This window comes from Dermacentor variabilis, chromosome 4 (genome assembly GCF_050947875.1).
Source record: "Dermacentor variabilis isolate Ectoservices chromosome 4, ASM5094787v1, whole genome shotgun sequence".
Taxonomy (NCBI): Eukaryota; Metazoa; Arthropoda; class Arachnida; order Ixodida; family Ixodidae; genus Dermacentor; species Dermacentor variabilis.
The window spans coordinates 22,656,070-22,683,638 of record NC_134571.1 but is presented as its reverse complement, the minus strand read 5'-3'; the positions used below and the strand labels follow the sequence as shown (position 1 = coordinate 22,683,638).

At 44.1% G+C, this 27,569-nt stretch overlaps 2 protein-coding genes across 5 annotated transcripts in view; one reads left to right on the top strand and one right to left on the bottom strand.

The window, feature by feature from the left end:
- Window positions 1-5,383, top strand: part of LOC142578789 (fatty acyl-CoA reductase 1-like) — a 103,695-nt gene extending 98,312 nt beyond the window's left edge. For all 4 annotated transcript variants that reach the window (XM_075688364.1, XM_075688363.1, XM_075688366.1 and 1 more), the window contains exon 13: window positions 1,329-5,383. In XM_075688364.1, coding sequence (XP_075544479.1) covers window positions 1,329-1,485 — 157 coding nt within the window. In that variant the 3' untranslated portion in view covers window positions 1,486-5,383. The remainder of the gene's footprint in view (window positions 1-1,328) is intronic.
- A 10,436-nt stretch (window positions 5,384-15,819) lies between these two features.
- The window catches only part of LOC142578791 (fatty acyl-CoA reductase 1-like), a 61,090-nt gene continuing 49,340 nt past the window's right edge, over window positions 15,820-27,569 (bottom strand). Inside the window, exon 13 of the mRNA XM_075688367.1 lies at window positions 15,820-23,951. Within this exon, the coding sequence (XP_075544482.1) occupies window positions 23,798-23,951 (154 nt within the window). The 3' untranslated portion in view covers window positions 15,820-23,797. The remainder of the gene's footprint in view (window positions 23,952-27,569) is intronic.

Here is a 27,569-nt window from a genome sequence, read left to right as displayed (position 1 = left end):
CCTCTTCCCTGAAGTGCTTACGTGGTATAGCAGAAAAGCCAAATAGTGAAATGATGTTTTAACAGCCACAGCTATTTCAAAATTAGGTTAATTGACAACCTGTATTCAGCGTCATAATGCATACGTGTAGCAAAAGATATATTCAGTCCAGATACTGCATGTTCTGAAACACTGAGTGACTTGACTGCCTTTAATAGATTAGTATTCCAAATGTCCAAAGCATCACTTTGCCACAGACGTAGCATTTGGCATCACCACTGTGCAAATGTGGTGCTAGCTCTTGGTGATGTCTAACGTTCCATTTGAAATTGGTTAAGCAACAATAAGCCACCAGTAACAAAATGATAAATAATTGTTAAAAAGAATTCAGTTAGGCCTATGTTATTTGATTTTCCTCCAAAAGCACCATAATCATGCACACTCCTGATGCTATCTCTCGACTTCCCTCTGTTGGTGCTGTTTGTGGGAATGTGGCGCCCAGTCTTAAGCAGTTATTTGTGCAAGGTAAAGCCCCTACACACACGTTTCCACCGCCAAGGTTAAGTACCACTAGCCACGGAGGTGTTGTCAATCTACTCTCCTCCTCTATGCTCCTCTCTCGCACATCTCCTCAGCTTTTGGCTTCAAGCGTAACTTATGTCGTCCCAGTTTCTGGTTCCAAGTGGAAGTGACGTTACTGCAATCTGCTACCGCTGCATAGAGGTGCAAGCATGTAACACCAGTGAAAGTGAATATTCAGGCGCTGGAAATCCTGGAAGCGTAATTGATGTGACATCAAATTGGGGAATGGCACCATGTGTCAAAGGTTGGCGCTACTAGGCAGAAAGCGCGGTGGCATGTGGATGGAGAGGCTTCAGTGTAAGGCAGAGCATTACCTTTGAGATCACTGGCTTAGTGCAGCAATTCTAAGCTGAGTAGGCACCAGTGAGGTCCGTCACACTGAGCCATCGATGATCACCCTTTTTAAATATGTGTGCACTGAGGGGCTTACCTACTCATGTATTGCTGGTTTATTGGGCTCTGCAAAGCTGCTTTATTACACTCTACAGTACTTAAGGAGAAAAATAAGCCACTGAATACTAATGTGTGGACCTGTTATGTTGAAAAGTGCACGAAAAGCCACTATTTCCCCATTTTGCCACACAAAACAATGCACCGTGAGAAAGTGGCATGAATGGAGACTTTTTTTCAGAAAAGTAAACAATACTCTACCATTGCCTGATGCTCAATAGTCTCAGGTGCATTTGCATTTCATGCAGTTGTGTTTTACTGGTGCACTCTGAAAATGTTTTCATGGCTACCACTAATGGCCTTTATTATTTTTACAGGCTTTATATCATGCACTTGTGTCTCAACCTCCTTGTGGTCACCTTTGTGTGGCGATTGTTGATGACACGGTCGCAGACTGCAAGGAACCTCTGCTACTTCATGCTGACCTTTGCCATGAGGCTGTGCAAAATGCTGCCCTCCCTGCATACCCTGTGATCTCTGCTGTCACAGATCTTACAGTGACAACAGTGCAGTGCAAGATGACATGCGCCAACAACGACCATGGCTGCTAAAAACTGCCTAGCCACCCAGCGACAGTGGCCACAGAGACTGTTTCAAAATGGCCACCCTTCCCACCATTCCTCCACTCATTTGTCACTCGAGGAACCAGATCTCCTTGCAGCTTCAAGTGAACATGGCTATGCGAATCATATAAGGTATTTAGCAGCCCAAAACGGATGCATTGCTGCTGTACCTTTGGTCACTGTCAGAAATACTTCCTACTTCATGGGCACTTTGGATCTGCACACACTGTATGTGCACTGAGGAGCCAAGCACACATGCGCAGACCATGCATCTCTGCAATGTGTACAGTGTTTGAAATGCTGCAGCAACTAACTATTTCGGCATTATGTAGCCACTTAGAATTCCCATGCCAAGACTATGCTCTGCTGTTGAAGCACAGCTTTAGCATGCTGCGACACTGACAAAATGCTGCTTTTGGCTAGCTTTCTTGGCAAGTTGCACAGTTTGCACAGTCCAGATTGCATTGGAATTGTACTGTCTCTGGAAGTTTGAGCTTTCTGCCTTATATGCAGCCTCTCAGATTTTCCTGAGCCGATACAAATTACCAGGTATCTCGATACATGTAGAATTGCCATGAAGAAAACATTTTTAAACAACAGTCAATGGTTATCCTTCTACGGACTCCTTTAAAAAACCAGAGGCCGAAATTTGTGACAATTCTTTAACGTTTTCATTCTTTCTACTCTTTGCGAAGAGCTCACATGAAGCTGCGCCTTCACTATTGACAGGATCAGCCGCTTGGTGGAATGGATAAACGACAAATAGAATCAGAGGAGAAGAATCCTCACAAAGTATGGCACTTGATCTAGTTTCTTTGCATTCTTTGAGAACTCTAGTTCGTTTTGCTAGCTCTCAGTCAACAATAACTGGGCTTAGCAGTACCTGCTTTTTGCAACTTGAAATTGTGTAAGCATTTCTTTTTATGCACCTTGATGATGGCGTTGAAGAATGTGATAAGCCTGTGTTGACCAAGCGTTTTTAGGATTATGCCATTGTCGCTCCATAGTACTCTTGATTTTAGGCAGTGGAAATTTTCCAATACACTACAGTGTGTCCTTGTGCCTTTTGTTGCATGTTTTTGTTCTTGAACATTGGTTATCTGCGCTTGTGTAAGTAACCAGATTTTTTTTTTTTTTGTGATATGTTGCAATACAATCACGAATTACAAGAATGCTGTACATTGCAAGCATATACATAGGCCTTCTTATTTTTAATGAGGTGACAATTTGATTAGAAAGGGAGATTTGTATTATTTTGGGGGGATCGTATAATGTTGGCATTAAATATAGAAAGATTTGAATTGAAGGCCTAGTCATACTCTTTCTTTGAAGCTTGCATGCTATGTATGCATTACAAGGTTTCATTGGTGAACACTAGGTCTTTTATGAAGCTCGTGGCTGCACTGACAATTTTTTCAGCAGCATGCAAAGTGAATTAAACTGCGACAATCTGTGGGCACAGCAACTACGCTTGTCTCAGATTTCACAAAAACTTGTATACACCAGCAAGACTTTAGCAACGTGTTTAAAACTGCAACATTAGCAGCATTTTGGTTTTCACTCAATTGCCACTGCAGCATGAACATGCATTCTTTTCCTGAACAACTGTGGTCTTGGTTCAAGTGTACAGCATTATATAGTCTAATATATTTCACACTGCATCAGTTCGTCAACACTAATCACTCTGGACAAGACCAATGCCAGCCGCTGTCTCAGTGCTTTCCAGCCAGTGCCTTGAGTCTGCAGTTGTTGGACGATACACTGCCCGTCTCGGACGGTGCCACTTGCCCCCCAACCCAGCTGCAGAGACTGGCTATGCATAATGAGTAGTGGTGTTTGTGTGCATTGCGTGTCTGGCTTTGAACTGAAGCATGCTTGCTTTGCACTGCAAAGAGTGCAATCACGCTGTGTGCAATTGCTAGGGTAACAATGTCTGTGGCTTTTTCTCAGAAGCCAGTCAGAAGAAATGCACATTGAACTCTGTTTTCGGCAATGCATAAGCCACTTTGTTGTGCTGCCACAATGCTGCAGCAAGCACATCTTCAAAAAACTGAAGTTTTTGGTTGTTCCCAGTGAGTGCTGCATTCAGTATGGAATTATTTCTGCTGCCACACACCATTTGCTCCTCACCAATCAATGCTGCGCAACTGTGCGAGGGTTCACCATGTATATTTGTGTAAGGGTTGCACACCCACTTTGGAGGGCAATATTTTGGAAAAAAAATTCAAAAAGATCCGCTGGAAAGCTATGTTAGTTTCGTTGCCATTAGATGATGCTAGCTGCTTTTCCGTCGATGCTGCTCGGGGCAGCACCACTGCATCATTATTTCTTTGTGTGGCACATTGTCTCAGCTGTGTTGGCAGTGTTTCCAGTCAGATCGGTGGCATTTCGCCTCTAGAGAAAGATGGGAGCCCTGTTTGGGTAAGCGCTTGTCAGGGATGATGGGCCAGCATCTGAGGTTGTTTACTGCAGCCTTATGTCCTCTCTTACCCTCAGCTACAGTTGCGGAAACAGTACGAACCTTTAGTGGGCTGCCATCAGCCCGATTCGTGCAAGAGCTGCACCCAGCCAGGATTCTAGAAAAAAAAAGTGCGGCCCTTATATATGGTGTTTTAGAAGGATCTATGCTTTGATTATAGCTTTTGACAAGGCTCTAGGGCTGTAAATGATACTTAACCTATGTAATGCTAACCTTCCTGAAGGCCACTATCCAAGTGAGAACTCTGAGAGGGTTCTGCCTCTTAACTGGTGCTGTAGCTTGCAAGAGCAATGTCAAGAGACTGGCCATCAGAGCAAGGAACCAAGTTTGGGAAGGCACAGCGCAGCAGAAGGCACCAGCTGACTGTATACAGTTGTATAAGTGTGGTCAACAGCAGACCTCAACCATTCAATTGTCAAACAGTATTGGTTTCTTTCCCATGTGTGTCCTAGTGTAAGACCTCTTAGAAAAGAAAAAGAAAACTTACCACTGGTGACTACATCAAGCAATAGAAGGGCAGCTACAATGTTCACCTACAATGGTGAGTGCACAATAGTTGTGCTTGGTATGCTAATGGGCAACTACTTATTTTGCTGAGGTATTGAAACCTTTGTACAAGTTGTAGTTCAAGCAAGCTAACTGCTCCTGTTGCTGGGCAGGCTGTTGTTTCATGTACATGGTACCACTCTGCACTTTTTGAGACTGGATGGCACCGCATACCCTATAGAGTCAGCTCATGAGGAATTTCGAAGTGCTTGGTCTTAGCACAGACTTGTCCGCAAGACGGGGAGGGGTGGAAGCCACCACATTTAGCTTGTGAAAACATTGTACATTCCTTACTGCCCATCAAATGCCATACGAGTGTTTGCCAAGTAGTTAGTCTGGCTGCTCCATTTCACCCCTTTCTACAGTATAAAGGCTGCAAGCAATTTCTGATGCGCCGGCCGGCATGACAAAAGTGCACAAATGGGTACTTTTACCTTTGCTCTAGTGCTGTATTCCTCTAGGACATCTTTTTGCAATTAAATGACACAGTTGTCACCAGTGCATCTGTTTGACTGAGGTACTGCTTTTTCTTAAATATTTCCTTAGTGCCAAAGTGTACAACGCAAGAGTGGTGCAGTGCATAGCAAAGGCACTAGCTTATGACACAGGATAAAAGTATAGAGGTCATGAGATTGTCCTTGTCACTAAATTCTAGCATGGTAGTGCAAGCTTCTTAGAACAAGCATCCATTTTGGGGGCTACTGACGAGGTTCTGTGTACCTGTCAAAATAGGCAACGCAGGCAGAGCCATTACAAAATGGAATAAAATCTTGGAAAGGTGAAACACTCTGTTCTTGTTTTCTCTAAGCACAATGACTACAAGCCACACAGTTTCGCGATGTGGCAATGTTTGCTTCTCCCACCCATTTGTAGATGTAGTCACTGCATGTCGACTGTTGCATGTTGCTTAAGTTTTATGATGAAACATTAGTAAGAAATACAGTCGAACCCAGTGGCGTAGCTAGGTCGTCTGGCACCCGGGGCCCTTAGCTCTTCTGTCACCCCCCTCCCCCCGGGTGTAGTCGAGGAAGGCGCGGATATCGACAATTTTCGGGTGTCTTCAGACGTATATGACACCCCCCCCCCCTACTGGCCCCGTGCACCTGGGGCCCACGGCCCCCCGGCCCCCCCTGTCGCTACGCCACTGGTCGAACCCACTAATAAAAATATTCAACTGCCATGAAAATTCTACTCTTATGACCAATAATTGTTATAACCGGGTTGCATGAAAAAAAAATCAAAATGGGATATGGCAGAACTGTTGAGAGAAAACTATAATGGCAGAGGGGCCAGTGCCCCTCCCCACCACCTCCCTCCATCCGTATGCTGATTGTGTTGGCTCGTTTAACTGTTTAACTTTGCTTCCTGCACACTTCAATCGCGTGTGACAAGCCATGGCTGACTGCGTTCAAGAATGGCACCGCTTAACTGCAAAGCAGGGTCACAGGCAGCAAGTAACATGCGAACTCCACCGAGACATTGCAAAAGGGGCCTCATCGCCAGTTGATATGAAGACACCAAGCTGAACAGGAACGAGTAGAGATCTATTTGATACATGTAGCATGCTCAGGCTGGCTCTTTGGCCAATCCTCATCACTGGTTGCCTTCTTGTACCGTAGGTGCTGCCATGAAAAGCGCCACCACTGGCTCGTGGTGGCTCTAGCACTACAACATAGCACTCCTTTCTCATACAAAAAGAAAGAAAAAGACAGTTCAAGCTTCAGAGGGAATAGTGCATGCTGGACGGCGCTGCCTGGTTGACTTCCCAAGTGGCAGTGATTGGGACGCTAAGCTGACTGCTGGTTTACATAATGATTCTGCCAATCCTCTGGATTCTCTGCCTCTGGTTCTTGTGTGCTGGGCATCTCAGTGGTCAATGAAACTCTTTGTGGTTGCATTTCGGTTGTCTGCAGCATTCCTGGTTGTTGCATTTGTAACTCGAGAGTCAGTCTCACTTATTCCCTTCTGGTTGTGCTGCCGCTGATCCTTCTGATGCTCACGGCCTGAAGTGGTCAGCATGGCGTATCCATGAGGAGCCATCTTTGAGAATCATTGATGCAAATGATGCACTTGTTGCTGTGCCAACATTCGCGGGCACCCATGGTAGGCTAGTTCTGAAGCTTCGTGCCCATACTCTTGAGCCAGGCTGAGGCGGTCCCCCTGTTCTTGTATTCTTGTCAGCCCTCTCCTTTTGTTGCAACTGCTTTCAGACAACCCAAACTCTCAAATCCGGATGCAGCATATCCAGCATAGTCTTCAGTTGGTGGCCCATAAGCAGCTTGGCTGGTGCACGACCTGGAAGACTGTTCTGTAATTAAACAAAATTTTTGATATGCTGGTGTCAAAGTGTCGCATGTCGGCCTTCTTCAAATTTTTTTTTTATTATTGTTTGGACCACCCTCTCAGCTGCATCATTAGACACTGGATGGTAGGAGGCTACCCTTATCACTCGTACTCCATTTTTGTTTAGGAACTTCGTATTTGCTGCTGGTAAACACCGGCCCATTGTCACTCACCACTAAATCTGCTAAGCCATGGGTGGCAAATATAGTCCTCAGGCACGATATAGTGGCTGTTGCTGAGGAACGAGGCACACAAAAGACTTCAACCCTCTTGGAGTAGGCATAAACCACGACTAGAAAATAACCTTGCCATGGTCCCCCAAAGTCCACATGTAGGCTTGACCACAGACGATCCGGAAAAGGCCATGGTGTCTGCTGCGTCGGTTTTTCATTTTGCTGATCTGCCTGGCAGTTCGCGCAGCCGTTAACTTTGTTTTCTATGTCTGCACCCAAGCCTGGCTACCACACAGGACTCCTTGTGACCACTTTCATTTTTTCTATGCCAGGATGTATCTCATGTGACAACCCTAGGACTGTCTGCTGAAGAGCTGTGGGCACCATCACTCGCCACACCCAGAGAACACAGCCCTCTTGTACAGAGCACTCATCCATGCGTTGAGCAAATGGCTTCCATTAGTCTCCCCCTGATAGTTTCTCCCTATGCCACAATGCTTCACAAATTGTAGCCATCAAAGGGTCTCGATTGGTAGCTAAGGACACAGCTGCCGATGATAACAAAGTTGGGTGCTCTTTTCCCAGCATGAAAGCCTCGCCGACCTCGAGTTCTTTTTCTGGGCAGTCAGCTAGTGTCAGGAAACTGAGGCCATCAGCATTTGCCAGCTCTGATCCCTTATGATGTGCCGACTGGTACTTGTGAGCAGCAAGTGTTAAAGCCCAGCGCAACAGCCGCGGTGAATGTCGCTGAGGGATACCCTTATCATGGCCAAACAGACCCCCAACAACGGCTTATGGTCAGAAAAAAATGACGAATGTGCATCCTGAAACATGTTGGTGAAACTTGGTGACTGCAAATGTTACAGCCAAGGCTTCTTTTTCCAAGTGACTGTTGTTCTTTTCCGCAGACGTCAGTCGTCTGAACACGAACACTACTGACCGTTCTACCCCAGTCTCTAGCCTGTGAGCAAATGCAGCTCCCATGCCAAAAAGCAACGCATCGCAATGCATGAGGAGCAGCAATATAGGGTTGTAGTAAATAAGCACTGATGCTGGCATGAGCTGTGTCTTGCTTTTGGCGAAAGCTGACTTTTGCTCTCCACTCTACTTACTGTAGAGTGGAGAGCTCCACTCTACTCTGTAAGAGTTCATGTAAGGCCTGGAGTGTTGCCGACACATTCAGTAAAAAACTTGGGTAAAAATTTATCAGGCCCAAGTAGCTCAACAATTCCTTGACATTATTTGGCTCAGGTGCCTTGAGAAGTGCCTCAACCTTGCCAGGTGCTGGCCGCAAACCCTTGGCATCAAGGATATGTGCAAGATATTCCACACTTGGTTGGAAAAACAAGCACTTGCTCAAATTCATCTTCAACCCGGCTTCCTGCATTTTTCTCAGCACTACCACGAGGTACCGCTCATTTTGTTCTCTAGTTGATCCAGTTACAAGGATGTCATCAAAGTACACCACTGTACCTTTGCAACTTCGTAAAAACGCCTCCATCTCCTTTGAGAGATGGCTGGTGCCGAAGCCACACCAAATGGCATCCTATTGTATTGAAAAAGGCCTTTTTGTGTTGATAACAAAATTTTTTGACACACATCTAATTATCTGTTGATAGGCGTCTCGCGAGTCGTTTTGAAAATGTCTGTCCCCCAGTTAACTTCAACCACATTTCCTCCAGTTTCGGTACGGGGTACACTTCAGTAATGGCAGCCTTGTTGACTGCTAGTTTGAAATCGCCACAGATCCTGACCCTACTATCCTTTTTCAGCACTGGCGCGATGGGTGCTGCCCATTTCAATGACCGAACAGGACTCGGGACGCCCTCTCGCTGTAGCCATTGAAGTTCTTCCTCTGCTAAATTGTGCAGTGCAATTGGTACATTGCAAGGTCTGCAAAATATCGGCTGTGTTTCCCCCAATTTTTTATGATGGCCTGCACGCCCCCAAATGTCACAATATGGTTAACAAACAGTGAGCCATAACGACCGACTAGTGCGTGGGCACTGCTCACCTGGTGAACCTTGGTTATGTCTTCCAGAGGCATGTCGAATGCTCCGACCCAATTCCGCCCAAGTAGAGCCCTTGCACCACCTGGCACCATGAAAAACACTAACTTCGCTGCTCTTGTTGCAAACTTTGCATTGACCATTGCTTTGCCTGAAACTGACGAAAGCTGACCAAGATATTCTCACAACTTGAGGTCCGATGGCTCCATGCTGACGTCAGGAAAACAGCTATTGAGCTCTGTGTCATCAATGACCGAAACCACGGCACCACTGTCTAATTCCATTTTAACCGGCTTACCCTGGATCCCTACCTCAATGAAAGTGGGTGGTACCTTTTGATCGTCCGTTTCACGCAATGTGACCCTGTTAATTTTAGAGAGATTGCCGACAGTGTCTGCATCTGAGTTCTAGTCTTCTGGTGCAGACTTTGTGGTGCCTTCGACAGGGTCGACTACGGCGTGCACCTGGCGCGTGCAGCAGTCACCTGTCTGCTTTACTGCTGAATTCTTGTTCGTGCACATCCGAGCAAGGCGACCTCGTTGCTGGCACTTAAAACAACAGCACCCAATCCAACTGCAGCCATTCTTTTAAGGGGCCGACCACAACGAGACCACTGCGCCAGCACTGATACTAGGCGACTTCCTCACTAACCAGACCCGTAATCAGTTCGGCGCCATGTGCGGCAGCTTCCATTGCCAACACAATCTTCACCGCCTTATCTAACATCAAATCTGCTTCTTCCAGCAGGCATCTGCGAATGGTGTCATTGTAATACATTCTGTGCAGCAGGCAGTCACGCAAATTGTTGAGCTTCGATCTAAAACTGCACTTGTCGGTGAGCTGGCAAAGGGTGGACATGAACTCTTTTGCACTCTCCCCACTCTTCTGTGACCTGCTGTATAAATGATACCGCTGCACGTTAACCGACGGTTTCGGAGGGTAGTGCACCAATAGCACTTCAACCTTTTCGTTAGGGAATCCTCCAACAGTCTTTCCGGTGCCAGAAGCCCGCACAGCAGTGAGTATGTTGGTCACCCACAGCCGCTCAAGAGCACGGCTCTGCGTTTGTCTTTGCAATGTCATTTGCAATAAAATACTGTTCCAAATGCTCCATGTACTCTTCCCATTCCTGGCTGCCTTGTCCAGTGAATGGTTCCAGTTTAGCCATACTTGCTGTGTGGTCATAATCCCAGCCTTGTCGCCAGTTGATATGAAGACACCAAGCTGAACAGGAACAACTAGCAGTTTGATACACATAGCACACTTGAGCTGGCTCATTCACCACTGCCCAATCCTCGTCGCTGGTTGCCTTGTACCATCGCTGCTGCCATGAAAAGCGCCACCACTAACTTGAGGTGTGTCTAGCACTACAATATAACAGGGCCTTTTAAAAAAACGTGAGCAGGTTGCTGCGGCAGCCTCTCGGCTTGTGAAATCCAGAAGAAACACTGGGGCAAGATCGCCAAAAGCATCTCACCAAGTACTTCTCACTGCCTTGCACGAGAAAACCACATGTCCGCCAGCTTTGCTTGCTTTACACGATGCTTGCCAACATCCTTCTCCAAGGCATCCAGGTGCTCCACGTAATGCAGCAGAAGGTCCCTCACAAAAATGAAGCCCCAGGGAACTGAATCACCTGCAAAGCCTGCAAGATCAACGTTGAGACAGCCTGCCCTACTGCGTCATTGTCGTCACTGCCGATGTCGCTATTCGATGTAAGCACATTCACAGCGATCACCTCGTCAGTTAGAAGCACTTCATTTCCAAATCTATACAGGGTGCTTTCTTTTCACCAGGAACGTCGTGTATTGCTGATAATCAGTGGGCGGATCAGCCATCTTCCATTACGGCAGCAATTCCAACGAGGCTGAGAAAACGTGGGCGGCCTGGAACGGCTTAACGCAATTAACAAAGATGAGCACGAGCAGCTTAACCCGTTCGTAGAACTGCACACCGTTGTCAGATGGGAAGAGGATTAGGTACCTGTAGGTATAGTGTCCCAGAGCTTACGTGAACTCATCAACTCAGCATTATTTATTACAGTGACCCCATTGTACCCACCTCCTACCTAGGTTTATTAGGTGGGGCGGTATTGTTTCGGGCCAAGGGTCCTTCCCGGCAAGGGGCTACTGTGGATCAGTGCGAACTGACCTACTGCGCTCGCCACACAAACAGCCAAGTCGAAGTTACAGGACTTGATCCCGAAATACCCTCACATTGCCATAACAAAGAAAAGGCAAACAACTATGGAGACCACCAAAGCCGTCCGCAGGGCAGCATGACAGCACGAGGGTGCCCCACGACCAATTCTGACTCTAGGTTCCATTAAGACAAACAAAAACCAGGGTGTCTACCAAGTTGACATTTCTAAATTCCCTGAGTTTTCCAGGTTTTCCCTGAATGCCTCTGCGAAATTCCCTGAGTGATGCAGAACTGTTTTATGTCAAGACCAGCTGAAACCATATTGCCCGATGCGCTCACTCTCTAGTAAGCATATCAAAAAAAAAAAAAAACTACTTAATCCAATTTGAATACTAAGGAGAAGTGTTCATGTTATTCAAGAAGAGAATAGAAGGAAGGAGTTAGTAAAATGCACAGCAAATAAAATGTCTTCGAAAAAAATTGCAAATCGAGTCGGACATTCTCAAATACGAATAAAAAGGAGATCCATACTAAAGGAAATATTTTCGAATATGAGCTATTTCTATCAACTGATAGTACGCTCAGTGGTATGAGGTCTGAACTTTGTCACAATTGAGATTCATTCTCAACAGCTCGTAAGTCTACCGCAACTGTCCTGACATACTCTCAGCCCGCGCACGACGCCTCATTGTTGTGTTTCACTGCTTCAAAGAGTTTATTTTGGTTTGGATGAGGGACACTTGCATCTCGGCATCAGCCAACACTGTTTTTTGAGCTCAAGCTCCTTCAAAACGACGGCAGCACGCTTCCTTTCCCGTTCATTCCTCAATGCGTAGGACCTTTCTGTTCTTGTACTCCTTCCGTCACTCGATCGCCCCACGGACCATTTGAAGCATCTTGGTCATTTGCACAGTCCACGTCCTAGTTTTCGAACTCCTTATGGGCCGCGAAAACGTCCGAAAAATCGGCCAGTTGAAAAAAAATAAATGCATGTCATTTACTGCCCTTAAGGGCTCAAGCCGACACAGGCACATTCGAAAATGCTCTGAAGGCCTGTCGGTACACGTATCAGGCATATCGGTGCTCGTGCTGTGACAGGAAATACGGGGTGTACGCGTGTATAATTAAGGAATACATACTGTGTCCCGTGGCAATAGCCCCTTGCCACGCTTGTAACGCTTCACTGCATTACTTTTGCGTATGCTTCACCACGTAACATTCCTGTACGGAGGCGAAGCTGACTTTCGGGAACCGGCATTATGCATCGCATTGTGCTTTCCAAGCTTCTAAGCCAATCGCGAGGACCGCAAAGGCGGATTCAGTGCCATTGCTGAAAACAGCGAATTCTTTCAATAAAAACCACTGCACCCAACGACAAGAAGCTTCATAGCTAACGTCGAAGCAGCTAGGCCTAGCGTTGCCGCAGCGGTGGCTACGGCTGCCAGCGGATCTGCGTGCGAGAGCGCCGGTTTCAGGCGGCGAGGTAATCAAAATGGCAGCAGTGGTGACTTTTATTAATGCCGTTTCGGACCTGTGGTCATGGCAAAACGTCCGGAAAATCGGACAGCGAAGAGTTCTTGCGTACAAAATTTCAGACGTTCCGATACATTGACTCTATGGTGTACGTGGTGGTGGTGCCGCGAAGCCGTCCGAATTATCGGGAATCCGGAAAGTCGGTCGTTGACTGTACACTGGCAACTCCTCCAGCCGACGACAGGCCGTCAAAGACGATTCATTACGATTCCTGTCTTGCTCGAGCCAGCTTTACCGCGACTTTCGAACCTTTCAATAAAATTACAGCTAATTTTCCCTGATAGAGGGACAAATTCCCTGAGTTTTCCCTGAGTTTTTCCAGACTACTCAATATTCCTGAGAATCCCCGGTTTTCCCGGTTGGTAGACACCCTGAAAAACACATGAATCGACTGGTATACATGGCCAAGTCGAGCGACCTTAGACACATACATCATAACTTTATTAATAGAGAGCTTTCCACCTAACTCATCAAAAATTATGGCAGGGCGAGCGCACACATCAAGAAACTTCTTGTCTAATTGATGCCTTGCCCGGGTGAGATGGAACCAGGCCTCCTTTCTTGCTTTTCCAAGCACTTCGTGAAAGCCCGGCACCTGCCCCCCAAAAACTGCATCACAGCATGCTAACCAACTTGGTATGCACACTCAACAAGAAGTAGCACAATCTGGTTGATCGCCTGCTTAGGCAGTCTGAAATAGAACACCTGGGAGGCTAAAAAGAGTACCTATCCATTCAAGGAGAGCTTCGAAAAGCAAACACTGAAAAAATATGGGCTGTATCTTCATGACAACCACAAAAAGGGCACACCCCATGTGTCGAGATGGCCGTGAATCATCTGTAGCTCACCGGAAGGCTGCCCCGCGCCAGGCGGTGCACGAGCATATCTCTCCTGGCATCAAGGAAGCTCACCATAACGAGTTTCCAGCTTGGCCTGTGTAAGGTCAGATCATACCTTTGACAATGCAGCGGGAGACTTGGGGTGAGGATATCGACTAGTTCTTGAATTGGAGTTGAAACTACATAGATGCCGGGGTGAACCTTGCAGAGGCATACTAGAGAATTGGCAAGCGCCACATAAATGGTAGATGAAGAACCCGAGCGAGGCACACAGAGGGAAAATGTGCATTGTGAAAACCAACAGAGTCAAGCGCTAAGAAAAAGGGAATTAAAGCTTCGAGTCGGGAGCATGTCTGAGTTAAGAGCAACCTGGGTCCACCTGACGTGTAGTGCAGTAGCCACGATGAGCAGGTCGGGAATTCAGAGTCCTCCCTTATCCTTGGGCAGCTTGAGCACCCGCCGACCAACATAGCCAGTTGTCCCTTTCCAAAGATTTTGGTGCATGTCTGTTCGTTCAGGAAATGGTCACCAACAAGAACAACGCCTAGAATAGAACTGGATTTGCCCTGGATACACGTGGGGACACATACCAGTTGCTTGAGGTTGAACAACATATCCAATATGACATCATTCGCTGCACCTCGCACTTTTTTTTACGACCATTCCATTTCAGGCAGGTTAAGATCACCAGCCATGATAATCTTGCCATCCGCCATGTGATCGTGCATATAATACATAAGTTCCAGATAGCTTGTCTCAGCATTAGGCGGTCTGTAGATAGCTCCTACAAATATGTAGCCTTTCTGCAGCTGTAGTTTGCACCACACCACTTCAATTTCTGGGTTATCTGGTAAAACGGTGCATCATAGTTTCCTTAAAGAAAAGTACGACACCCGCGCCTCCAGTGCCCCTATCTCTGCGCATAATCACATATTTCGGCGGCAAGACTTCATGGTCCTAGATATCCAAGTGAAGGCATGTTTCTGTGACGGCAATAATGTTAGGTTTAATTTCTAGAACAAGAGCTTCGAATTAGTTTATTTTATTTGCAAAACTTCGCACGTTCACATTCAATAGGGTTACTTCTGCTGACTTCGAGTGACTCTTTTGTAAGGAGTCTTTTTCTTCGGTTTTTTTTTGGACTGCAACTAAGTCGTCATGGTCACTATACCAAACAAAAAGTTGACCATTTATACACACTTCATCGTAGACTAGCGACACCCTTTCCTGCCTATTCCACTATTCTTTTGTTCGATCTCACAGCTTCTTATGTCTCAAATATTACGAGAAAAATCTTCACTGATGGAGAAACCTGAGCCCTTGAGCATCGTGCAGTGCTTGAGGATTCAAACTTTGTCTCGACAGTCGAGTAGTGTAAGGATTATGGGTCTAGGTCTAGAAGTATCAGTTTGCTTCTTTTTACCTAGGCGGTGGATTCTTTCAATTCCCTTAGTTTTTATCTGAATTATACCATCTAAAATCTTCTTTTCTACCAATTCAAGAAGCATGTCTGTTGATTCCTTTTGTTGTTCTTCAATGCCGTATATGACAAGGTTGGACCGACAGCTCCGGTTTTCCAGATCCTCTACTTTATTTTCCATAACCATTAGGCTTTTTTCTAAGTTAGATATTCGTTTATTGTTCTCCGAGATCTGTTTTTCAATGCCAGCTGTCTTTTCAAGTTTCTTGTCAATTGCATGAAGTCTAGTGTTTGTTATATATTTTTCTTTTTTAATTTCTTGAATATCCCCTGCAATTAGCTTTAACTGTTCTGCTATGCCATCTAGTGTAGGGCCTGTGTTACACTCAACATTTCCGCCTAGTAGTAACAACAAACGTGAGAAAATAATCAGATTGCAAAAAGGTTCGCGAAGCGACCCTTTTGCAACCAAATGCAGCTGTAGCAGCTAGGATCGAACCTGTGACCTCAGCAGCACAATGCCATAGCCACTGGAATACAGCCCGAGATGTCACTTGTTCAACCATTGTTGACTATTTGAAGTCTCCACCTTCCCGTAAATAGATGCCTTGTTTGGACCTATGAAGAAAGTTATTAACCTGGCAACATAATTGATTTAAATACATTTAAATTTGCACAAGCCAACAAATTATACAAGAAAAGCCACAGTCGCAATGTCTGTCTGCATATTACCAGAAAGGACTGCAGTCAGAGCTCAGCCATGCTGTTAACTTGAAAAATTCTTTATTGACATTCAGTCTTCAGTACATGACATATCAACCATTGACATCAAAGACCTTTGTATAATTCCTTTCCCTTGTATTTATGTCTCGGTGTACACAAACAGCAGCCCAAATTGCTTTCTACTGAAATGGACAGTATACTGCCACTTGGTGAGATTGAAAAATATGTCAATTGAAACAAAATCAATCACCACATGGACGCTAAAGACACTACACATGTAAATGTTAAAAATAAATGTGCTAGTCAGTTTTGGCTGCAACCACTATCAGAAGGTTTTCAGCAATAAGAACAAAAAAGTTGCGTTTAATATCTTGTACTTGCTATAAGTGTTAGTAGTTTGACTATCTGCTGAACAAATGAACTATGTCCACACAACAGCAAGAATGCATACCAATACCAAAAAACAACACGAGAGTGAGCATATAATTTTAAACAAGCCTCCACCATATTACTGCCACCATAGGCACCATAGCATACAAACATCAAAATCCCGTAACAGCTTCCAACTATGCCATTTATACCAAAGGACAAATGTGCCTTGTGTGATAATGTGTGCCCCAGCTTAAAATCCTCAAAAGCCATATATATGAACAGAAGAGTTGGCCCACTGCGTATACAAAAATATCAATAAGCTTAGCAAAAGGGACTGCCTGCATGGTGCCTTGGACAAGTTTCTACATGGAAACTCTGGACTTTGGGTTGCAAGTTCGATTGCTCCTCTTTAACATTCACTGCAAGCCTTCAATCCTAACAAAATCTAACTATTGTTTTGTGTACTGTTTCGTGTGGTGCACTTTGCTTTTTGAAAGGCTGTGCCGGCACCAAGCCTTAAAGATTAATAAATTTCTCATGCCAGGCTGAGTGAGACAGAGAACAGATTCCTTATGCACTAACATGCAGATGGCAGGATGAAGAACTTCTGTTTACCTTGTCTTAGTGAGCACCACTGCCCCAAGTGTTATCTTTTGGCATTTCCAGGCCATGCATGCAGCTAAGCTCTGCTTGTAACAACGAAATTATCTAGCTTATCTACTAAGAAGAAAAAGTACAGTTAAGCAAAAGGAACTTTGCATGCCGATTACCTAACCTGCAAAGTTACTAAATATGGCAGCACGCTTTGATTAGACTGAGAGGAATGAAAAACTTTGAATTGCCTGGGAATGTATAACTGCATCAACATACTGCAAGTGCATTTTTAAGAGAGAATGTAATTGACATACTTATTAGTGACCAAAAAATACACTATGAATAGCTCATTGTACAGCTTTCCACAGCTGTTGAAGCTATGTTTACATTACTGCAATTGTTCTACTGTCACGCAAATAGTTTTCTCCAAATACACTGGCAGGTACCAGTAGTTCTACAAATATGAGTACTGTCTGACACAGCCAGTCCTTTATAATAAAGAATGACTGAGCAGAAAGTACTATAACCGCAGCAAAATCGTGATATGTATTTATCCCTTGCACAGGAAATCCTCACCATGCTTGCCTTTACAGTTTTGTATCATTAAGATAAAAAAGATTCTCCAAAAACGTTCCCTTTTCTTATGATTTGCAGGCACTGCTCTGAAGTACTAAGGCAAAACTAGTGCCTCACAAAAGCATAAAATTTGCGACAAAGTTCAGAAAAACCAACACTTGAAAGTGCTTGAAACACTTGCTTCTAAAAATACAGCTTAGTGATCATCTCAGTTGTCAAAAGTGGCAGCAATACTGCAATAAAAAGAAAGGTTTCTATAAGACACTGCTCTAGGTGTTGTAACCACTGTGACCTGCAATTTATAGAATCAAGCAACTGCACACATTCCTTTTTTCTATATGCACACACATTAGTGTACAACAGCAAAACATGAAATGTTGCATATCAGCTAGTAGCTACTTGCTATCAAAACAATAGGAATAATATAATAATAAAGGCATTAAAGAAACAAGCCTTCACCTACACCTGACCATTACATAAAGAATGGAAGGGACTATATGCAGAAAAAATATGCAATAGCCAGAAAGTGGCTTGTGCACACAAACAGGTACACAGATACACATGTTCACACACACATGTACACAAACAAACACTGATACCAAGAAAAAGAATAAAACGCTTCTGCACTCTGTGTGGCCAGAATTAAAACACGAGTGTAAATTGTGACACTGATGCACAAATTGAAATGGAAAAATGTGAGTCAGGGAAAAAAAACTACGAAAGAACAATGTCAAGTGCCACTTATGTTTCTGTATAACAATATGGCCACAATGAAATTGTCAGCAATGGCTCATAAAGATGTGCACAAGCACATACAACCTGCAGTGCACTTGACTGCGACAGTGACTACATGCACGAGAAATCTCAATAGAGCAAGCAAGAAAATAGAAATGCACTTGACATTTGAAGTGTGCAACAGGAGCATAAACTAGTATGTCATTGCATCAGTTATTTTCTGTGAAGCACAGTATGGCATTGCAGTGAGCAGCACAGCTGCAAAATGGACCAAGACAAAAACTGCAATTCCTAAGAGTCCACCATAACTGAACTTTGCATCGACCAAATACGCTCTCAAAACGTAGTATATATACTGCTGCCGCATTCAGTTTGCACTGCAACGCATGAGGCATAGAGGAAGTGCACTCTGGCAAGAAGTGGGAGTGGCAACAGTGCGAACAAAAGTGGAGAAGGCTCCGTCACTCCAAAGACGCAATCACCCTCTCTGCGTGCCTTGAAGCTCTTCCTAAACTCTGCCGAGTGACCTTCTAAATGCACTGCCCTTCGAGAGAAGCAGTCGCTGTCAGAAACACCTTTCGGCAATTCCTGCAAAGAGGAGTTCCTTGTGGGAATGCCTCTCAGCTCCTGTGCCTCGGAGGAGAATGTTTTTAAAAAGTGTGGCCAAACTGAATACTGCTGCATACCACATTAATACAATGTTTATGCACATTACTTATTCATTTCAATGAAAACAAATCAGAAGTCTGCATCACCCTCAGTGAAGGACTTGTAGGAATGGAGCAGTGGCATGCCATTTTGCAGTGCAGGGCCAGAAACGGTGCAAACTTTTTTTCGAAAGAGGAGCAGGGAGCGATGGAGAACGCTATGTGGTTGACACCCACCTTTAGAATGACAAAACACATGAGACTTTTCTCTAATGTACATTGTGCGTGTGATCATTCGCTTGCGCGATCATTAGCTTGCCCCTGAGCATGCTCCAGCCACACCTCACATGTTGCAACTCAGTGACCTCAATAGCACATTGAAGAGAGGCCACACAAAAGAGAGAAGTCGCTGCAACAAACTTTTCACATAGAAAAGACAGCTCATCACATACAGTCACAGAAGAGCTTATCTTGTACTTTATTAAATTTTCTGTTGATTAGTGCTTGCACAGTTTGTCAACTAATGCAGATGTGATGGCAACTCTATGCATGCATTTTACAGATGTGCGCAATTAAAAATAAAGAAACCTGCAAAGTTGACTGTGCAGTTCATTAAAGCACATAACTGTAAAAAAAAAAAAAGCAAAAGAGGAACAACATAGCTGCTGATGAATGCAGGAACAGCTTTGTGTTGCCAAGTAGGAATAAAAACTGCAGTATAGCCTAGCAACAGAATATGGTACATTTACAAAGAACGCTTTAGGTTTCTGTTTCAGTACCAAATTTTTGCATTGACAAATAGCAAGACAGTATTTGTTCTATTCAAATGGCAGTTTATATTGCATCTGTTTACAAAGATGTAATCAAGTGGCTGAAAGAATCATGCAATGAGTTTTTAACTAGGAAATGCAATGCAGGCACACATTTTGAAGAAGCACTTACTAAATAGAGCAGTTTCCCTAAAACAAGTCTTCAGTTACCTGAATACATGTTTTTTTTCCTCTTTTTTTTTACTGCAACTGCTACAGCAGAGCCAGTTGAACAAACAACCCAGAACTAAACTTAGGGAAAGGCTTACTGTGTGATGACAGTGAACCTACACAAAATATATAAAAAAAATTGCAAGATGTTTTAAGGGGCCCAATGTCAAGAAATGCCATTACGGACTCGAAATGTCTTTGGAGACAAGAGGGCTTGTAACAAGCTTCTCTATGAATGCAACCAAAAGGTGGGCAAAAATGAGGTACATTAAACGTCCTGCTTTCACTTTTCACTTTGGTGACAAACCTGCATTAAATGTGCAATGCTTTGCTAGTATCTGCAGCAAAACATGCATCCTTCTTTGTTGGTTAAGAACCCTTAGAAAAAATAAAAACTCCAGACACCATGCCCCTAGAAAACAAAGATCCCTGACACCACAAGTTCCAAAAAGCAGGCAAGAGAAGAACAAGCCAACTTTCACTGAACTTAAACATCCTCCCAAAGGGCCCAATGGGTAGACTGCTGGTACAGCACAGTATGTAGCGCATAAAGCTCAGACATTTCTAAAAAAAGATACAAATTTGATCTCGCATGTATGTTGTTGCACTGACACATTAAACGAGACTTCATCATCTTGCTTGCATATTCGATGGCTTTGTTTAGCATTTTGACAGAAAAATGATGCCACCTGTGCACTGTTCATTTCTAACAAGTGCAGTTAGTTCTGTACTAGTCCACCTATGTGCAGCCTATTGTAATCGCAGTTTAGCCAGTAGGCATGCCCCTTTGATGTTTGATTTCTAAATTCAGACACTCAATACATACTATGCCGTTTTCTTCTAGCAATATTTCGCACCACTTCACCATAGCTACCAGAATTTGCTTTTAAAAAAAAAATGTTTTGCTCTTTGCTCTTCACTTTTTAGATAACGTATAAACCCCATGCAAGCAATCTTGCACACGACAGCGACAAGCGATGCCACGGAGATGGTTGTTGCATTCGCTCGTCGCCTACAAGTTGTACCCCGTGCAAGCAACGATGTTGGGTGACGTTTTCCCAGTGTTGCCCATATGAGGGCAGCAAATATGCATTGAAACTAGTGTGACGCATGCTTTATTAATTTATTTCATGTATTTTGCTGTGAAAGAGCAGCATAATATATTTCTGAAGGTCTTGCAGTAGGTTCTTATCCTTGCATGTACAAAAATTCAATCGTTTACTCGTTCCAAGTGACAACCGGTAGTAATTGAGTGATGTACATCCCGTTCCAGCTTCGCGCTATTGGCTAGTCGCTCATAGCACTTTCGGGTGAGGAACGACGAATTCTAGATTTCCAGAACTGAGCAATCGAGCGACAAGATCAAGCGATCTGTTCAAGCAATGGCTTGTTTTGGCGCTCGAAGCCATCACAGTCGCGCACAAAATCACTCTCGTAGGGTTTAGCCTTAAATGACAGAGTGTTAAAGAATAACCTGAATGCAAGGCAACAGAAGGTCTTAATAAAATGTGAATTCAGATTTTCAGTATACACGTAAAAAAAATTGTGCAGGCAAGACAATGCTGAAAGATGGCCAGCATCTTCACGTTTATATAGAGGGAAATAGAACTTTTCATGCTATATCAGCTGGAGCTGTCACTAGGCATCTAGATTGAAAATTAGAAAAATAAAAACAGAAATGGGAGCATGTTAGGCAGCCACCACATGCTCCATCGTATAAAAAACATTTCTGCCCTATGCTGTGGGATGCCCCACTCACTCCGAGTGTTTCAAAGTACCTCATAAAAAAGCTATCGCATCCAAACAGAATTATGCTGGATTGAGTGTAACGGTTACAACACTGGTGCTCTCCATGAGCAGACACACTAACTTGCATCAAAAGGCTACATAAATATGGTGTAAAATAACAATTAGTTACAAGGTGCTAAAACTGTCTTACCTACTGCCATTACACAATTAAATGACTAAACCTCTGGTACTCAGTCTCAGCCATGTTCAACATCAATGTCAATATCCTATATCACAAACAATACTTGCCTGAACCACCACTATCAGCTCTGCTTGTGAAGAAAATCTTAGGCTGGCCAATTGGTATTAGTTGTCCACTAAAACCAGTTGACAGTAGAAAACACACATGAATTGCTTGACATCTGGCCATTACTTCACCCAGCAATGGTGTCACCTGCAGAACATGGTGACATAGCTGGCTTGCCTAGGGTCATGCTTTTTATTACTGTCCTGATGACAATAACGACTTTAAAGCAGTTTCTGAGTGTGTGTGACACCCTCTAACTGATAGTCCAATGAGGCTTACTGCAGTTTATCTGACCAACATAGCAGGGGTTAAAGTTCTTTATTTCTGCATGCTCTGATCAAGTGATGTTTCACGACGGTATACTACCATATTTGCACGATTCTACCATGCCCCTTATTGTAACGTTCAGTTATATTACTGCCCGAATATATTTTTACAGGAACTTGGTGCCAATTCTACCGTGCACATCAAGTAACGAAACCTGAGTGAACTCACACCATGTTGAAACAACTTTATGGAACATACAAAGGCACACAGACAAACACCCAGCTGTGTCTTAGTGGCAAGTCACTATCGGCGTCCAACGACACCTCCTTTTTGCTGTCTACCTAATACGTTAGAAATGCCACACATACAACAAATTGGAATATGGCGACTGCAAACCAAGGCATAAGATAACTTCCGTTCAATGGCAGTGTGGCTAGCTACCTTGCACTGAGCTTTCCTCTTTAGTAAGAATCGCTTTTGTTTTTGATTTTGAGTAGAATTGATTACAGTTGTAACGTGCATGCAAATTTGAATGCACATTTGATTCAAAAAGGTGCGCGTTAGAATCATGCAAATATTGCATTTTTATTTATTGTAGAAAAGTTGAAGTCATGAATAATGTTTCTATTGCTGCCCGCATCATCAAAATTAAACATACTTCTTTTCACATTTGTGATAGATGTCGAGACCTTTGGGGCTCCAGCTATTGCTACCATTGAAGTATGTAAATGCAAGCAGAAGTAAACAGAAGTGATGCAGATAAAAAAGTTGGGCAGCTAAAAGCATACATCTGATTTGTCATAAACGCTAGAAGCTGTTAAATACCTGGGCTTCATTAATCACTGAAGTTACCTTCTCTTACGACTGATACCACTTTTGAAACCACAGTCAGGCCTCCACCCCGAAATAAACAATGCACAGGGTGTAAAGAATGTTGTCAAGGTACTATAGAGCCGTATGCAGAATACACCCTTTTTCTGGGCAGCTTGCTTGCTGTTGCTTTTTGCAACAACAACAAAGAACAGAATTTATGCACACAAGTAGGTGCGTAAGTTGAGTAAATTGATGCATTAGCTCAGTACTGCCAGCGGACCTAACATGCAACAGCTTAAACTAAACATTTCAACCAATGATACCACATGCAGGCAAGCTTGTACAATCTGCAATGTAAATTAAACATCAAAACTTCTTTAAGCCAATAGAATTCCACAATACAACAAGGTACATACATTTGCATACCTTGTATAAATGCCGCATAATAAAATGTTTTGCTTATTCTTGTGCCTTTGTGGATGCAAAGTTATTTTCACAATGTAGACCAACAGCATTTAAAAACAGGAACATGATAACGGTGGAGTTCTAAAGCATGGACACGGACTTTGTTCCAGACAGCCTCGAGATTTTTACTTGAACAGAAGCAGGCATTCGCAGATATGTGCAAAAATTGCAAAAACTAAAAGTCATCATCAAAATACACAAGATATGTAACCTTGGGAGGAAAGTGAGTTGTGCCTTTCAACGTAGACACTACCTTCTTTATAATGCATTTCTTGGGTGGGCTCAAAAACTAATATCAGAGGCAGCATTGATGAGAGCAAAAGACTCCCAAGAGAAGTAGCCAAAGTGAAAGGCCCACATGGTCAGCATGAGCAAGTGCTTGTGGGTATTCCGGGGCAAAGAACGGGTTAAAAAAAAGTGCTTACTAGCAGTCACTATTAAAGAATACTAGGTCAAGGCTGCATGGAACAGAGCAGTGGCTTTCTGAAAGCAAACATTGTAAAAAGAACAGGCACGTCCCCAAATGCAGTGCCTAGGAAGAGCTGAAGCGGATGACAGACAGCAGCTGCGTCAGCAGTCCCATCACCAGCTGCAACAGCTGCCGCACCACTTTTGAGCGGCCCAGCAACAGCCTCAGGAAACCAAGCAGCAGAAGTGCCTTCAGGGCTACATGCACTGCATGTTGCCTAAGAAAGTGAATGTAGAGAAATACGACGATGAGTGATGACAGTGGTTAAGCTTAAATTACTGATCGAGCACACAGCTGCACTCTAAGAAAAAGTTAGCACCTCTTGGGGCTTATTTATCCGCAAGCGATAATCTTCATCTATGTTTTGCATCTTTTCTTTAAGGCAACAAATTTCTCCTGCCTTTCTCATGGCAACAAACAATATTATTCGTTTCAATTAGATTGATATTTTCCATCTGGAACCATTGAGTATGACACATACTTCTGACTTATTCTGTACAAAACGGGCAGATGCTGCAGCTAAACATGGCAATACAAAAACCTGTTCTAGAGCTATACGAATGCATGAACATGGCCAAGTCAATTGTTTACCTAAAACAGCCAATTGATCCTGGATATACCAAAATATTGTCTATATCGAACCGTCGCAACATGCCGTTGGAAATACCATGTATAAGTGTGCCACTGTACGATGTGATGACAGGTTCCTCGAATGCGAGTTGTTAAACTGAGGCAGAGCCTAAGCTCAGGAAAGACAAAGCTATTTTGCTTTCCAAAAAACTTAAATTAAAAAATTAAACTATGGAGTTTTACGTGCCAAAACCACGATCCTATGAGGCACACACCGTAGTGGGGCACTCCAAAGATTTCGACCACCTCGGGTTTTTTAACGTGCACCTAAGTACACGAGTGTTTTCGCATTTTGCCTCCATCGAAATGCGCCCGCCGTGGCCAAGATTCGATCCCACGACCTCGTGCTCAGCAGCCCAACACCATAGCCACTGAGCAACCACGGCAGGTCTATGTTCGGATTTTACGAAGCTTGCATTTTACGACTCTTTCTCACAGTCCCAAGAAAGTTGTATAATCGGGGTTCTACAGTATTTGATTAAATGAGGATTCGATCCCGCGACCTCCATGCTTAGCAGCCCAACACCATAGTCGCTAAGCAACCATGGCGGGTCGCTTTCCCAAAAACAAACTTAATATTCATTATCAGGAAAAAAAAAAGACAAGAATATCAAAGAGCACACAAAAAGCACAGAAAAAGGAAAGTACCACTAGCTGCGTTAATGTAGGCCGAAGGTTCAAATCACTGTCATTCTAGAACAAGGAAAAAGAAACTCTGTCATCAAATGTCTTAGTTACTCAGTTGGCAGTGTTGACAGCACGCAATGGCACTTGCGATGATGGCGGAAGTGGTGTGGCGGGCAGTGGCAGAAGAGAGATGCACAGGCACGATAAAGCCAACCCTGGACGTCAGAGTCCAAGACTGTCCGAGTCAAAGGCCGTTTAAGTGTGACCACTACTGCTGAGCGGTGCCTGTCCTTGGCTCCCGGTTCCAGCCTAGCGCCTCTCACCTGCATCGCTCCAGGCTTTTGGTCACCCTCAGGTGACCTCTGCTTTCCGCAAGGTGGCTCAATACCAGAAAGTAGCACATGCAGCAAGAATAGCCGAGCCCTACACTCGGAGGATCTCTCCAAGGACAGCCGGGGTTAACCTGGTTCTTTCGAGGCTCTTGAGTTCGGGTCTGGCCTCCGATAACACCGACCTCGAAACCAGCAATCTTCGAGCCCTGTGTCTCGGAACGATCTCTCAGTGTTCGACTCTGTTGGTGCCTCGTACCCTTGGTTTCGTGCCAATGCCTGACTGGGTGACATTCTTCCTCCCTCATCTGACAGCTCATGCCACCACCTGCCAACATAATCTTTGTCGACCACTCAGGGGTGTTTGGAGCTGCTGCCATTGCGGAGCGTTTTGTCACCGCATTTTTTACCACGACACTCTCCACTCACTCAATACAGATGTGTTTATCGAATTCTCGCTCAGTGCCACATACAGTATATCAAACGCTGTGCCCCCCGCCAGTGCACTTCTAACTGGTCACACGATCACTTTGGTCTTTATAAGAAGTACTTATTCCAACAAAACAGCATTGTTTTGGCAGATTCTGTCAAAAAAGAAATTAAATCTGAAGGGTAGCAGTAAAAACGGGCAAGTTGCTTCTCCCAAAGTACGGATAGCTCTCGCAGCAAGGGCGTTATTTGTGCTTTATTATGACGAATTTCCTTTAGTAAGCTTAATCTAAACACACAGGTGTGTGTTGCCTGATTTGTGTATGAGTTGTGTGTCTGATTTTCCTTTTATTAATTACTTCTCTCCACCTTGCGGGTTTCCGCAGAACTATTATGTTGAACTCTTGCCTTCGCTTGATGTTGTCGACAAATTAAACTTCGTCCTGCCATCTGTTAGCCGCCTGGTTGGCTCAGATGGTAGAGCGGCTGCCCCGGAAAGGCGGTGGTCCCAAGTTCGAGTCTCAGACCAGGATGAATTTTTCTTCAACTTGTGTTGCTTTTCTTTCGAGGAACCTGTGTGGGTTTACTTTGTAGCAATTGCTACAAACGGATGGATGTCCGATTTTCCCATTATTAACAGTTGTGTAATGCGGTGAAGCATACTACCTGTGGCCGTTAACGGAAAGAGGATCACCACGCTGCTTGAACACAAAAGGTCAACCGGTCCAACATATGCATTCTACAAGGAAGTGTGGATGGCACTATCCTGAGTCACTCCAGACCTGAGATGTTGAACTGGCTATGTGTGCACCGCCAGGTTTGTAGAGTTTTGGCGAACGGCATTCATTCTACAAGCGGCCAAAACTAATGAGATTCCAACAACCACATGGACAGATATTTACCTTATAGTTTGCATTTAACAACAACACTGCATGCCACGTCTACTGTTCACGTAAAGACTATCATGAAGTGGCACCCAGGACTCACTGTGCAAATGACAGACCCATGGTTTGTGCTGAATGCGTTCCATTCGTACTTGCACAGACACAGTGGGAATGGACTCGGGTGTTTCGTATCTAGCAGCGTATGCTTGGTCGACATGTTGCCAATGTACAACAATCAGCCTTTAAAACAGCGTGTTGTAACAGACTTGCGGCTGGGCACACTCACGCGTGATTCACAGAGCTCAAATGACGGCATGGTGCATATAGGCCGGTTTGAATTCACACGGTGTCCATTTCAACCTTATTCTCAATAAAAACATGAAACAAGCACTGTCATGTGTGCAAGGCACATTGCTGTCTTGCTGCCAGGAGATGCTGGCTTTTAGCAATCAGTTTAGCAAAGAGCATTCCGCAGTGTGATTGACACGAAATTTGTCTGAAAAAAAATGAAAGGCTAAATTTTTATGCTTTTGGCGTGGCCTTGGATAAAAATCAGTAAATTACTGCTTTTCACCATCTCAGGAGAATGTTCGAGACGTGCAGTTTTCAGATAAGCTTCAGATAGGCAGATGATTCGGATTATCAATATATAGTTGAACCTCACAATAATTAAATTGGCAATAAAAAAATCACTTTCGTGAGAACTTCATTGTTGCGAAAAGAGACAGCACAGATAAGTAATGCATCGCAGAACAAAACTTTAGTGTCAAAATTACGTTAACCTACTTTGCAAGCTTTGCTCGAGGATATCGAACTGCATTGCCGACAGTACGAAGTGCACCGCATGCGTCGACCAGCAGTGGCCGCACTGCCGCAGCGCAGTACTCTCAGTCAATTGCTTTTGGAGATGCAATCACTTTTGTGAGATTTTGCGTA